Raw genomic sequence first — 14,059 nt, 5'->3', positions numbered from 1 at the left:
GACGAATTTGGTGGGCATCCTCTGATGGCCTGAGATCTGGAGTGCCCGGGCCTGCTATGGGTCTCCTGCACAGGTGATGGTGCACCCTCCACAGCCTAACCTGCTGGAGTCAATGAGGTCACTAGCAGAGGGGTGGTTGAATGGAAGGACATCCTTGATGTGTCATGGGACGAAGGCATTGGTGTAATTTGGTGGTGGTGCTCCTCCGCCCTGTGGGTATGTGATCACACCTCTCTGACTCCAAGAGGTTGGGGCTTCTGGAGTGAAATCAAGGTACTTCATCCCCTTTTTCCTAGCCACTGCTGCACTGCGCCAATGGCTAGAGCGATGGGAGTGCAGGTCTGAGCAGATATCCGGCAGCCACCGCATGTTCAGTTGGACCTAAGTCTTCAAGGTGACATTTTCATGGAGACACCCAAGTGCTCACATGCCGGAGCCATGATAGCATTCAGAATGTGGATGGTCTCCTTTGGCCTTTGGTCCATTGTATGCATGGCCTCTGGCATCTCTGCCTGATGTTCTGCTGCCTAGCTCTGCATCTCTAACATGTCTCTTATGACCAAGTTGAGAGCCTCATCATCTGCAAAGAGCTCAGGAGGGGCCTAGTCTCGGACAGACCACCCCCTGATCTCCTCTTGATTGTTATAGACCTTGGTTGTCGCTTCCTCAGTACGATGTTGAACCATGTCTGTGATGTGCTTATCAGATCATGACCCTAGCCTATTGTAGAATGTGCACCCAATGAGGTGAGTGCCTCTGCGCTGGTGCAAGGTGCTTGTGAACATCGCGACAGGACATCCTCTGAGGTTTCTGAGGCATTGTTCTCAGAGTTGGGGTGGAAGATGGAGCTGTGGATGGGCTGCCTTCTTTTACTCACCCTTTTATTCGGGTACCTGGAATGGAAAAGAGAAAGATCTAGTGGATGCCTTGAGCAGTTTCTTGTATTAAAACATTTTTCTTTGTCGGCGCATTTGGCAGCTACAGACTGGAGGCACCCTCACTGGCTTGCTGGGGGAGTCCTGTCTCATGCGCGCAAGTCCCAGTCCTCCCAGGCTAGCTTTGTGTCTTCCCCTTCAAAATGTTGAGTACTCCGATAACCAGAATGCCTCCACCAGTCTTGGCTTGTTCCCTCTAGTTATGTGCCTTATGGTCCCGCAGATAAACAAAATAATTGAGTCATCCCAACTGGTTCATGAGCAGTTTAGGAGAATGCATGCCTATATCAGCTCCTGAACCCTTCCCAGTAAGTGATTAAGAAGCAGAATGTCCTGCAACTGATAGCAGCAGGTGGGACATGTGCACTGTTCTAAGTCCTGCAACCCAAACTCTAATCCTTCTGCACTTGCAGACTTGCACTATCTGATGCCTTTATGATTGTCACTTTGAGTGCATCATAGCGTTCATTGTTTTCCTGCATGGCTGGGTTGAACTCCTTGTCTAGCCCTACGAGCACTAGCTTCTGCTGCCACCTCCACTGATGCTGCTATGGTCCAATGGGAAGGTCTCCTGCTGCTATCCCTGGGAAACAGAACCTCCCACCTTTCCCTTTGACCTGGAGGAGAATCTGCAGGAAGACATTGCTGAACCGGGGGCCTCATGTTGTCTGCCCTAGGACATCACGAGGGATTCAGAATCTGGAGCTCCTGGCCTGGAATGTGTGAAAGGCTGTCTAGGTGCCCTTTAAATAAAGCACTAGGACCTTTGATCTCCAGAAGAATACTGGTGGGGAGTTCCCACTGTAAGATTTGCTGAGCTCTTTTGTATGTGTACATGTAATGAGCTGATCAACGCGAGATCGCATGTGGCCAGCTGACCTGCTCCTGAGCAGAAGTTACTTTCATTTCCATTCCCTCCACCCAACCTATACTCCAAAATGGAAGATATTATCTCCATGCATGTTTGTTTTGTCCTTATTGTGCGCTTTATTCTGCAGACAGAAAGGAGGATTTAGAGGCATGGGCACGGGTACATGAGCAGTTTCATGGCTACATCTTCCCCTGCAATCCCCACAGCTCCAACTTCTGTGCGTGCCCGACTGATGAGAAGAATCTCAATGGGGCATTTGAATAATTATAGTTGGTGAATACATGCCATTTTTTGTTTTGACAAAGTTACATTACTTGCAAAAATGGCACACTTTGCCTAATCTGTGTGATTGGAACTTCTCTATCCTGTCCCAAGGTTAGCTGCCCTTTTTGCTTTTGTCCATGTCCCACCTACCCTCTGCTCAAAACTTATTGCACCTTAAATTTTGATTTGTTCTGATGAAGGGTCACAGACCTGAAACATTAATGGTGCCTAACCTACTGAGTTTTCCCAGTATTCTTTGTTTTTATTTTAAACCCCTGCACAGGTGTGCTACTCAATAATAATGTTGTGGAGCATTCGGGGAATAATTAATTTACACTGATTTAGCCACATGATGCATCTGATGGAGATGCCCACCACCCAATCTTCTATGTGACAACTTTGTGCAATCACAAACTTAAAATACTTCATGCTCCTATGGGTGTGACTTTGCATTGGCACTCAACCTACATGCAGCAGACCATTCTCTTTGGCACTGGAGCAGTTTCTGCTGTGGGTCCTGCACTGCTACCTCCCTTCAGGCCCCCATGGTCTGAGAAAGAGGACACCCCTCCTTTCCCAGACAGTCTGAAGGAGAATTTGCAGTGAGGCTTCACTAAAACGTGGGGCCACACGCTGTCTGGTTTCAGAATCTGTTATGTGGGCTCAAAGCCAGCACATATTTGTTAAGGAAAAATCATGATTAACTAACCGGCCTGAGTTTTTTGATGAAGCTGTGAGAGAGTAAATGAAATTTGGTGTACATGGACTTCCAAACAGCATCTGATAAAGTGCCACAAAACAGATGCGTAATCAAGCTTGGAGCTTATGGAATAAAAGCTTCAGTGCTGAGTGACAGGAAACAGAGTAGTGATGAATAGTTATTTTTCAGACTGGAGGAAAATTTATAGTGAGATCCTCAGGGCTCAGTTTAGGACCCCTGCTCTTGATATATGGTAAAGACTTAGACATTGGTGTACCAGGCACAATGTCAAACTTTGCAGATAACACAAAACATGGAGCTATTATGAACTATAAGGAGGGTAGTACTGAACTTCAAAAGGACATTGATGGAATTTAATGCAAAAAAATGTGAAGTAATTCATTTTGATAAGAAGAATGGGGAAATCCTCTCAATAAGCTATGGTGCCTTTGGTCTGTATTTTGGCTATCCACCCTGTTGTCTTTTCCCTTGTCCTCAAAGGTATATCACAATACATGCAGAGTCAGCTGAGTCTATGGAGAGTGCTAGTGCTTGGAATTTCCACAGGGTTTCTTCAATGGGAGGTTCTTCACTTCATTTCTTCTTAAAAATAATGTGGACCGTTAAAACCAACAATTCATTCCAAAAGTTTCTAAGTTTTTTAAATTGAGCCTCTCCTGGAAACTTGTATCCTTTTCTAAGAAACAGTGGTTTTGCCTAATTATTGTTAATGTAGATTTGGCTGGTAACCCAGAATGCTTCATCAGTTACATAACATTAGCTATTTTAATTCTGTTTCTTTTACATGTTTGCACAGTGTTTAACACTGCTGCCTAAGGCACCAGGAACCCAGCTTGAATCACTATCTGTGCGTTCTCCCAGTGTCTGCATGGGTTTCCTCCGGGTGCTCTTGTTTCCTCCCATAGTCTGAAAGGTGTGCTGGTCAGGTGCATTGGCTAAATTCTCCCTCAGTGTTCCTGAACAGGCACTGGAGTGTGGCGACCAGAGGATTTTCACAGTAACTTCATTGCAGTATTACTATAAGCCTACTTATGACACTAATAAATAAACTAAACTAATCTATGAGTAACTACCAGCCTATTTTTACTGGATTATAAAAATCACCTTGCAATTCTTCAAGTATTTTTAAACAAGAAATCATAGAACCTTTCTAAATGCTGTTGCCCCATTGAAAAGTTTTTTATTCTTCTAAGGAAACCTTGATGTTCAATGATATTCTAACTGCTAAAATTGATTAAACAAAATCTTTAAATTAAATGCTCCTTTTATTTCACTCAGCTCAAAAACACATAATGGACTCTGTTCTTCATTATCAATTCCATCTAGTCAAAAAAGTAAGTATTCTATTATCGTTTTATAAATTAATTTATGCAAGGAACAGTGTGATTTGGTACCATTCAACTTTTCTGTAATATTATCAACAGATTTGCCAAACTTGCAAATTTGATCTTTCAACATTTATTGTGTTGCTGCTGTTTGAGGTTTTTAATTGCAAGAGTCAATAGCTGCACATATTTCATAATCACTGCACGATTATAAAAATCTGTTTTCATAATGCAGTGGCATATTTTGATGTAAATATTTGGCAAACAGTTTTACATAACATGTAATCTGCATTCCTTTAATTACTAAAATAATTTCGGGGTCTTTAGTTTCTATAGAAATGCATTAACATTTCAAGTAGTGTCAGGAAAAAAAAAATTTTAATTACAGGCATTTATTTTATGGACTTTGTAATTTGACCCAAGGTAGAACATTTTGTCAACATTCTACTATTTTTTTATTTTTGAATTCATACATTGAGGAAATTACATTCTTGTGGAATAATGAGATCGTTTGGGATCATAATCTCTTGATTTGGCAATATTAGAGGCTTATCTGTATTTTCTGAACAGGCGTATGGCTGAATATGTTTGCAAGCACTTAATTTAAAAAATGGACTGACTCCACTTGTTTTCTGCATGAGTCAAATTGCAATATTCATGGTGTGTTCTCAATTGCTCACCATATTAGAGCTAGGAACTAGCAAGCTACTGGAGGACATAAAGCATTGTTGTAACTTAAGAACACAAAACCCATAACTGCTTGGAAGGTAATTTTAAAATCATGTCCAATTAACAAATATTCGTGAATACTACAAGTTCTGAAAGTTTACATCAAGCCCCACAGTTCAATGATTAAACCATAGATTCTGACAGTACAAAAGCAACAATTGAAATATGTCCATAGGTTAAGCAGAAGGGGAAGACAGTGTTTGGTTTTGAGTGAAACACGGCTCCAAAGAGAACAGCGTTACAGCTGTGACAGAAAGTGACCTGGGCTATGTCTGCCAATATGACAATGCATGAAAACTCTGTTCAAGAGAAGATTTAAACATTTCACTACAGCAGGCAAACTAAGAGGAGCTACCCGCATCTTCCAAGTTTGATTTTGCATCATTCAGTTTTTCTATAATGCATTGCACCAAGTATGTCAGTCACTTAGCAATCTCATCTGGATAATTTATAATAATTGGAATTGTTTCCAACAATGCTAAGAAAGTTTTGCAGTGATCTTTACAAACTCAGCCTTCAACTCAATGTGCTCCTTCATTTCTAAGTGTATATTTAATGCATACCTTTGATCATACCCATTATGGACTGTACATTCACAATCGAGTCCTACTAAATCTCATGGTGTGATAAAGTATGCTCATTTTCTGCAACAGGATCTGTGGCTGCCATTAAACCTTTGTAGCTCTCTGTGCAGAACCACCCTTCGTTCCACTGTCAGAAAGTTTTCTCTTCTCTATAATGCAAAGTTTTCTAAAAATACCCGACCCTTTAAATCCTACAGCAGCTCTCAATTTCCTCCTTAAACCCCAAATAGCAAATTCCCACTTTTCAGTCCAAATACCATCATGAGCCCACCCCAAATATTTAACTTGACCGCAACAAATTTCACAGGTCTTACTTCTAAGGAACATCCAGTGTCAGTGGTGATCCATGGCATTCGATTGCACCTCCATTAGTGGTTGAACTGAGGAAGAAATTGCTAGTTGCTAATCTTTCTGAAAAAATGCAACTAGGAAAACAAGAATTTTTCCTCAGCTTAAGATGTTTCCTAATAAGTAATTTATAGCATAAAGGCAAACTGTGATTGTTTTTAATTATGATACCTATTTATGAATGAAAAGTTAACCTACAATTATTAAAACATGGATTATGCAGTGAGGGGGAAGAAAAGTGTCGCTTCTGTAACGTACAAGGAAACTCACCCTCCTTGGCACATATTTCATGTCTAGAAAACACCTTAAGGAATTGAACCTGCATTCTTTATCACAATTTGCAGTTCAAGGAATGCTTATGAAGGTTTCACCATATAGTTTGACTTTTCACGCAATAACCTTGAGCTGGAGTTTGAAATGTTAACCCTCCAGGGTTGTCCTGGAGTCTCCAGGAATTAAAGATTAGACATTGTTCCAAGCGATCCAAAAGAAAAATCACACGGACATTGAAAACAAATCTGTTTTTCTTCGTTTTCTATGAAGTGTGTGTACCTGAAAATGAATTGCCAACCTGATGAAGCTCTAGCACAGGACTACATTGGCGTTAGCTGGCAATTCAGGCTATAAACAAAACTAAGAAACAAATCAAAGTTCTAACATCCAGTTGCAATTAGTGAGGGACGATTAATCAACTATTGGGTGAATGAGGCTACATGCTCTTCTCCATCCCCAAAGATGACAGAATCCAGCATTTGAGTATAAAAGACAAGGTTTTTGTGTTTACAAGTACCAAGTGAGTGATCCTTCTCAGCCCCCACTGCAATCCCCACCATACTAGCCAGAGTTCAGCCAATTCAACATCACGGTGGCACAGTGGTTAGCACTCCTGTCTCATAGCGCCAGGAACCCAGGTTTAATTCCAGTGTGTGGAGTTTGCACATTCTCCTCGTGTCTCCGTGGATTTCCTCCGAGTGCTCCGGTTGCCTCCCACGGTCCAAAGATGTGCAGGTTAGGTGGATTAGCCATGTTAAATTGCTAGCAGGGTAAATACATGAGTTTATGGGGATAGGACCCAGATGAGGTTATGGTCGGTGTAGACTTGATGGACCAAATGGCCGCCTTCTGCACTGTAGGGATTCTATGGCCCCATAAAATGCGAAGAAATGACTGAGTGCACTGAACACTGTTGTGCGACCAGTTAGTTTACCCAGCTAATGATGTAATTTTGCAATAATAATTTTCCTCAATACGAAATGAATGGAAATGTTGCCATGCACCATGTTTTCACCTAGCTGATCTCAGTTTGTGTATTGCCAGCACCACTTGGGTCCAGACATATATGGTAATACAAAGCTGCTACCATCTGTGGGATTATCTCTGTCACCCACTACATCCCCACCTCCACAATACGATGACTATGGGTCTGATAATATCCAACTATAGTGCTGAAGGCGTGTTCCAGAACTAGCCATGTCCTCAAACTATTTCCAGTACAGCTGCAATATTGGCATCTACCCAGAAAAATGAAAGATTATTCAGCTATGTCCATAAAAAGCAAGACAAATCCAACCGGCCAATTGCCTTCCTGTCAGCCAGTTGAGAGATGAAAGGTATCATCAACTTCCCCACTTCTGATCTTATGATAGAGGACAGGACATCAGTGAACCAGTTGAAGATAATTGGGTCAAGGTTGCTACCTGGAGGACTCCTGATTATTGGCCTCTAACAACTACAAGCATCTTCCTTTGTATCAGGCATGACAAGGGGATCATGACAGGGGTTATGGGGGAAAAAGCAGGAGAATGGGGATGAGAAAAAAATCAGCCATGATTGAATGGCGGAGCAGACTCGATGGGCCGAGTGGCCTAATTTTGCTCCTATATCTTATCTAGTGGTGTAAACCTTCAGTACTTAACACTTTTAAACACAAACATAAAACTTGCAAAATATTTAAACTTTACTTTGAGAATACTGCATGACTCACAATGGAGAGAAATTAATTAACCTTCTCCATACTGGGATTTGTAAGAAGAAATTTATAAATGGAAATGTTACCATTCACCATGTTTTAACCTCACTGATGCTCAGTTTGTGTTCTGCCAGGACACAGGACTTCAGGCCTAAATCTTGGCAGCATTCTCACCTCTGAGACAAAATGTTGTAGGGTTCAAGTCCCATTCTCGCACTAAAGTACAAAATCAAGAGGGGTGCAGGGTTGTCTGAGATGCCATCTTTTGGAGAAAAAAACCAAGGCATCATCTAGTTTGTCAGTTGGAGGTAGAAGATCCATGGCACTATTTGGAAAGTAAGAAGTTTCACAACACCAGATTAAAGTCCAACAGGTTTATTTGGCAGCACAAGCTTTCGGAGTCTCAGGCTCCTTCTTCAGGTGAGTGACGAGTTGTGTTCACAAACAGGGCATATACAGACACAAGCTCAATTTACAAGATAATGGTTGGAATGTGAGTCTTTACAGGTAATCAAATCTTAAAGGTACAGGCAATGTGAGTGGAGAGAGAGTTAAGCGCAGGTTAAAGAGATGTGTATTGTCTCCAGCCATCCTGGCTGGAGACAATACACACCTCTTTAATCTGTGCTTGGCCCTCTCTCCACATGATGTGGAGATGCCGGCGTTGGACTGGGGTAAACACAGTAAGAAGTTTAACACACCAGGTTAAAGTCCAACAGGTTTATTTGGTAGCAAAAGCCACACAAGCTTTCGGAGCTCCAAGCCCCTTCTTCAGGTGAGTGGGAATTCTGTTCACAAACAGGGCATATAAAGACACAGACTCAATTTACATGAATAATGGTTGGAATGCGAATACTTACAGCTAATCAAGTCTTTAAGATACAAACAACGTGAGTGGAGAGAGCATCAAGACAGGCTAAAAAGATGTGTATTGTCTCCAGACAAGACAGCCAGTGAAACTCTGCAGGTCCAGGCAGGCTGTGGGGGTTACAAATAGTGTGACATGAACCCAATATCCCGATTGAGGCCGTCCTCGTGTGTACGGAACTTGGCTATCAGTTTCTGCTCAGCGACTCTGCGCCGTCGTGTGTCGTGAAGGCCGCCTTGGAGAACGCTTACCCGAATATCAGAGGCCGAATGCCCGTGACCGGGCACGTGAGCGGTCACGGGCATTCGGCCTCTGATATTCGGGTAAGCGTTCTCCAAGGCGGCCTTCCCGACACACGACGGCGCAGAGTCGCTGAGCAGAAACTGATAGCCAAGTTCCGCACACACGAGGATGGCCTCAACCGGGATATTGGGTTCATGTCACACTATTTGTAAACCCCACAGCCTGCCTGGACCTGCAGAGTTTCACTGGCTGTCTTGTCTGGAGACAATACACATCTTTTTAGCCTGTCTTGATGCTCTCTCCACTCACGTTGTCTGTATCTTAAAGACTTGATTAGCTGTAAGTATTCGCATTCCAACCATTATTCATGTAAATTGAGTGTGTGTCTTTATATGCCCTGTTTGTGAACAGAATTCCCACTCACCTGAAGAAGGGGCTTGGAGCTCCGAAAGCTTGTGTGGCTTTTGCTACCAAATAAACCTGTTGGACTTTAACCTGGTGTTGTTAAACTTCTTACTGTCCTCTCTGCACACACATTGTCTGTACCATTAAGACTCGATTACCTGTAAAGACTCACATTCCAACCATTATCTCGTAAATTGAGTTTGTGTCTGTATATGCCCTGTTTGTGAACACAACTCCTCACTCACCTGAAAAAGGAGCCTGAGACTCCGAAAGCTTGCGCTGCTAAATAAACCTGTTGGACTTTAACCTGGTGTTGTGAGACTTCTTACTGTGCTTACCCCAGTCCAACGCCAGCATCTCCACATCATGACTATTTGGAAAAGCAGGGAAGTTATCTCCAGTGGTGTAGTTAATATTTATCCTTCAATCAACATCATATAACTGGATTAATTGGTCATTATCACATAACTGTGGGAACTAGCTGTGCACAAAATGGCTGCCATGTTTCCTGCATTACAGCAATGACTGCATTTCTAAAATACTTCATTGGCTGTAAAGCACTTTGAGATGTCTGTGGCTGTTAAAGGTGCAATATAAATGGAAGTCAATCTTTCTATCTTTATGGTATTGGTCCAAACATACATAGAAGTGCTGAATCTTGATGGTGAGATTGGAATGACTTCCCTTGACATCAAGGCAGCATTTGACTGAATGTAGCACTGAGGAGTCCTAGTAAAACTAAAGTCAGCGGGCTTCAGAGGAAAAACTGTCCAGTGACTGGGGTCATATCCACCACAAAGGGAGATGGCTATGGTTGTTGGGTGGCCATTCATCATTGCCCCAATATATCACTTTAGGAATTCTTTAAGGCAGTGTTCGTGGCCCAACTACCAACAGCTGCTTTCACTAACTTTCCCCCATAAGGTCAGAAGTGGGAGTATTCAATAATGATTGCAGTGTTCACTTCTATTTGTAATTCCTTAGATAATGAAACAGTTAATGCATAACGAGCTGTACAACATCCAGCTTGAGCAAATAATTGGCAAGTCACATTTGTACTACAGAAGTGCCAAGCATTGACCATCTCCAACAAGAGAGAGTCTAACCATCTCCCGTTCTCCCTTAACATGTCCAAAATAACACTATCAAAATCCTGAGGTCTCTATTGACTAGAAACACATCAGAACCAGGGAATTCAGCCCCTCAAGACTATTCTGCCATTCAATATGACCACAGCTGATCTTGTCTCGGTCTCATCTCCACTTTCCTGCCCGTTCTCCATAACCCTTAAACCCATTACTAATTAAAAATCTGTCTACCTCCTCAAATTTACTCAATGTCCCATCATCCACCGCACTCTGAGGTAATGAATTCCACAAATTCGCAACCTTTTGAGAGAAGCATTTTCTCCTCATCTCTGTTTTAAAGCTGCTACCGTTATCTTAAAACTATGACCCCCTCATTCTAGATTGTCCCACAAGAGGAAACATCCTCTCTACATCTCCCATGCCAATCCCCTTTAACATCTTATATACGTCAATTAGATCTCCCCTCATTCTTCTAAACTCTAGAGAGTATAGGCCTAAATTGCTCAATTTCTCTTCATAAGACAAACTGCTCACCTCTTGGATCAATCTAGTGAACCTCCTCTGAACTATCTTCAATGCAACTACATTCTTCCTCAAGTAAGGGACCAAAATTATGCACAATGCTCCAGGTGCGACCTTGTACAGTTGCAATAACATTTCCCTACTTTTATGCTCTATTCCTTTAGCAATAAATGCCAACATTTAATTTGCCTTCCTTATTACCTGCTGTACCTGCATACAAGTTTTCTGTGCTTCATGCACAAGGACACCCAGATCCTTCTGCACCAAAGCACACCAAGTTTCTCTTCATTTAGATAATAAATTGCCTTTCCAACCAAAATGGATTCACATTAAACTCCATTTGCCAAATCTTGGCCCACTCACCTAACCCATCCATATCCATTTGTAAATTGCTTTTTTTATTGCAATTTACTATCCCCCCTATTTTAGTGGTTTATGCCCTCTAAAGTGGCCTACCTCGTCACACTGTTGCTTTGAAATCTAAGGAATCAGGGGATATGTAGATCAGGTGGGTAAGTGGAGTTGAGGTTGAAGAACAGGTTAGCTATGCCATTTCAGAGCTCAATTAAGAATAACGGAAACAGAATGCATAATAGATTTTTTAAATGGATAAAAATTGGAAAAAAATTGTAGCAAAAGCGCATAAGGATCGGACTAAACTAAACCAGAGCTATCTAATTAGTTTAATTCATCTGCTCTTCCTCTATACCCCTGCAATTCTTTTTCCTTTTCAAGCGTATCTTTAAGATTTATTTTGAACTTTTACAAGGCTGATCAAATATTTTCCTATGCATGCAGTGGTTATCTTTAAATGTTACAGTCCTTTTAAATTTGAGCTACTGCAAAGTGGATTGTGTACGCCTTCATTTGCCTCACTGCCAGGCTAAAGATGTGCTGGAAGCTTATACTAGTTATTCAAGTTGTGAGATCATACCAATTTCAGAACATGCATTGCAGTATGCTATGGACCAGCTTGATTGACATCTATTCCCATCACAAATTTTGTTAGTCCTTCTCACTAAAACAGAGCCTATAATTAGAAGTAGGAATCACTAAAATAGACTCCACTATTTCTAGAAGTGAGAAATATATCAATCTTTACTGTGCTTGGAAAATATGTTTATAGTTGCTAATTAGCTGAGCTCATCTAATCCTGAAATGTTAGTCTGGACTGCAGGGCAGCCCTTCACAAGACTTCGCCCAATAAGAATTGGTCAAATATAACATGTATGAAATTTAAAGAGAAAAATATTTTTTGACCATAAACCATTACAACCAATACTTGTTGAAAATCATTGACAGTGATTGTTTAATTAAGATAAAGAATTGTTACTGTTGTTTTTTTTGAGTACTTTTTATCTGCTCTTATGTATCCATGCTATTCCTTGGGAAAATGACACAAGTGGACTGAAAAACAGAAATTGTTTACTATCAGGAAGGTTCTGCCTTTTTTCTTTCAACAATCTGTGATTCAACTAACTGGAACAAATTTTGAAATGTGAATCTCCTATATCGATGCCAGCACAGCAGCATTATTGTTATTGTGCCCCATAGTAGATTTCAATATGTATCCTGTAATAGAAATATTTTTTTTTCCCCCTTTCCTTCTAAATGTAGTCACATGCTGGTTCCATGGACTCCAACAGCATTTGCCAAGATGGCAGATCTTTATGCATAAACCTGGACAACTGCCAATTCACTCATAGGAGACTGTTGATACAGTCCAACCACACATGTACTTTCCAGTAGAAGTTACTGTACAGTAATCAGGCTTGGAAACTGGCTGATTTTTTTCCCCCCCCCCATCCTACCTGGAGACATGGAGGTCAATTACAGCTTTCTGTACCTCCTCAACTGAATGCAGCACAGATCAAAAAAATGAATCTGGAGTCTCATTTTCCTTGCTATTATGGGTTTTACCATGATGCTATCATCAAATTTATCCATTCCTTTAATTCTATTTCAGTTACAAATGTGCAGATGGATTCAATAACATTAAAACAGGTTCTTATTTTTCCAATCATAGGGCTGAGCTTTACCTGGCCTCTGCGTTGGGCTGAGAGAGGCCTGCAAAATGGCAAGGAGCTGGATTGCCTGTCAGCCTGTTGCCACTATGCCATCTTGCCAGAAGTGGGGAAGGTGGCAGTCAGCCTTCCTAGTATTTTATCAGTGGTGGGTGGGGAAATCAGAGGTCCATATGAGGAAACTAACAGGTGTATCATATTGGCATTATAGTAGATTTGCGGGGTGGGGGAGGAGTGTCAACCCTCATTTTCAGGAACACTTCCGTCCTTTGAGGAGTCTCGTTCAGCAATGGACATCCTTACAGCAACATTACTGCCTTTCCTCACCAAGCCCCGAATTGCTGGTTTTTACCTAATTGGTCCTGGCTACTGCCAACCCACTTACCTTACTTTGAGGGCACATTTCCGTCGATGTGCCCTTGAGCTGCAGGTGCAACTTTGTCAGTAACCTCTGCTCCCAGTGGCACTATGGAGGCTGCTGAGTTGCTGGTTCTATGATTTGGCTGACATCTCTTGGGGCTGGCTATCCTTAATTGGCTGACTTCAGGTGGTGAACCCATACTGCCTCTGAAAAATCCCAGACTGTGTTTTCTTATGGAGCTACATAGGATCCCTTTGTTCCAATGGTTGGATTGTGGTTATTATCTGGTAAAAAATTGCAGTTGAAATTTATATACATAATATCTAGAAACAACAGATGATACATTTTTTTCTAGAATTCAACTCAGTGATTTTAATTTATTTGCACTTGTTTTCTGTTGGTGCAGTACACAGCTACCACAACCCTCTCCAGGGTGCATCAGCCTCATTCATTCATCGACTGACAGAAATAGCTAGTTTGGAATGCGATACTATTCGGCAAGAAAAAATACGCAAGCTAAAGAAGAGATCAGACTGCTGAAGATATTTAAATTGTTCCACTGTTGGCCAAATGTTTCAATGCTAAAACAAAACAATATTAAATAGGATGTGACTAATGGGACTGATATACCCCAGTAAAAACAACTAAGTTTGCCAAACTGAGCTATCTGGTCAGGATTTTATATTTACCTGCACCTTAGAAAAGATAATAAATATATATTGATTTACACATTGTTTTAATAAAGTCTTCATTATGCCACAGGTCAGAATAGAAATTCAGTTCTGTGTCCACATCTCTTTGT

At 41.4% G+C, this 14,059-nt stretch overlaps 1 protein-coding gene across 1 annotated transcript in view; it reads left to right on the top strand.

The window, feature by feature from the left end:
* The window catches only part of LOC144495807 (uncharacterized), a 94,559-nt gene extending 80,739 nt beyond the window's left edge, over positions 1–13,820 (top strand). The window contains exons 8-9 of the mRNA XM_078216310.1: positions 4,070–4,125; positions 13,664–13,820. Of these exons, the coding sequence (XP_078072436.1) occupies positions 4,070–4,125; positions 13,664–13,720 (113 nt within the window). The 3' untranslated portion in view covers positions 13,721–13,820. The remainder of the gene's footprint in view (positions 1–4,069; positions 4,126–13,663) is intronic.
* Positions 13,821–14,059: the final 239 nt, after the last annotated feature.

This window comes from Mustelus asterias, chromosome 7 (genome assembly GCF_964213995.1).
Source record: "Mustelus asterias chromosome 7, sMusAst1.hap1.1, whole genome shotgun sequence".
Lineage (NCBI taxonomy): Eukaryota > Metazoa > Chordata > Chondrichthyes > Carcharhiniformes > Triakidae > Mustelus > Mustelus asterias.
This window is presented reverse-complemented; position numbering and strand designations above follow the sequence as displayed.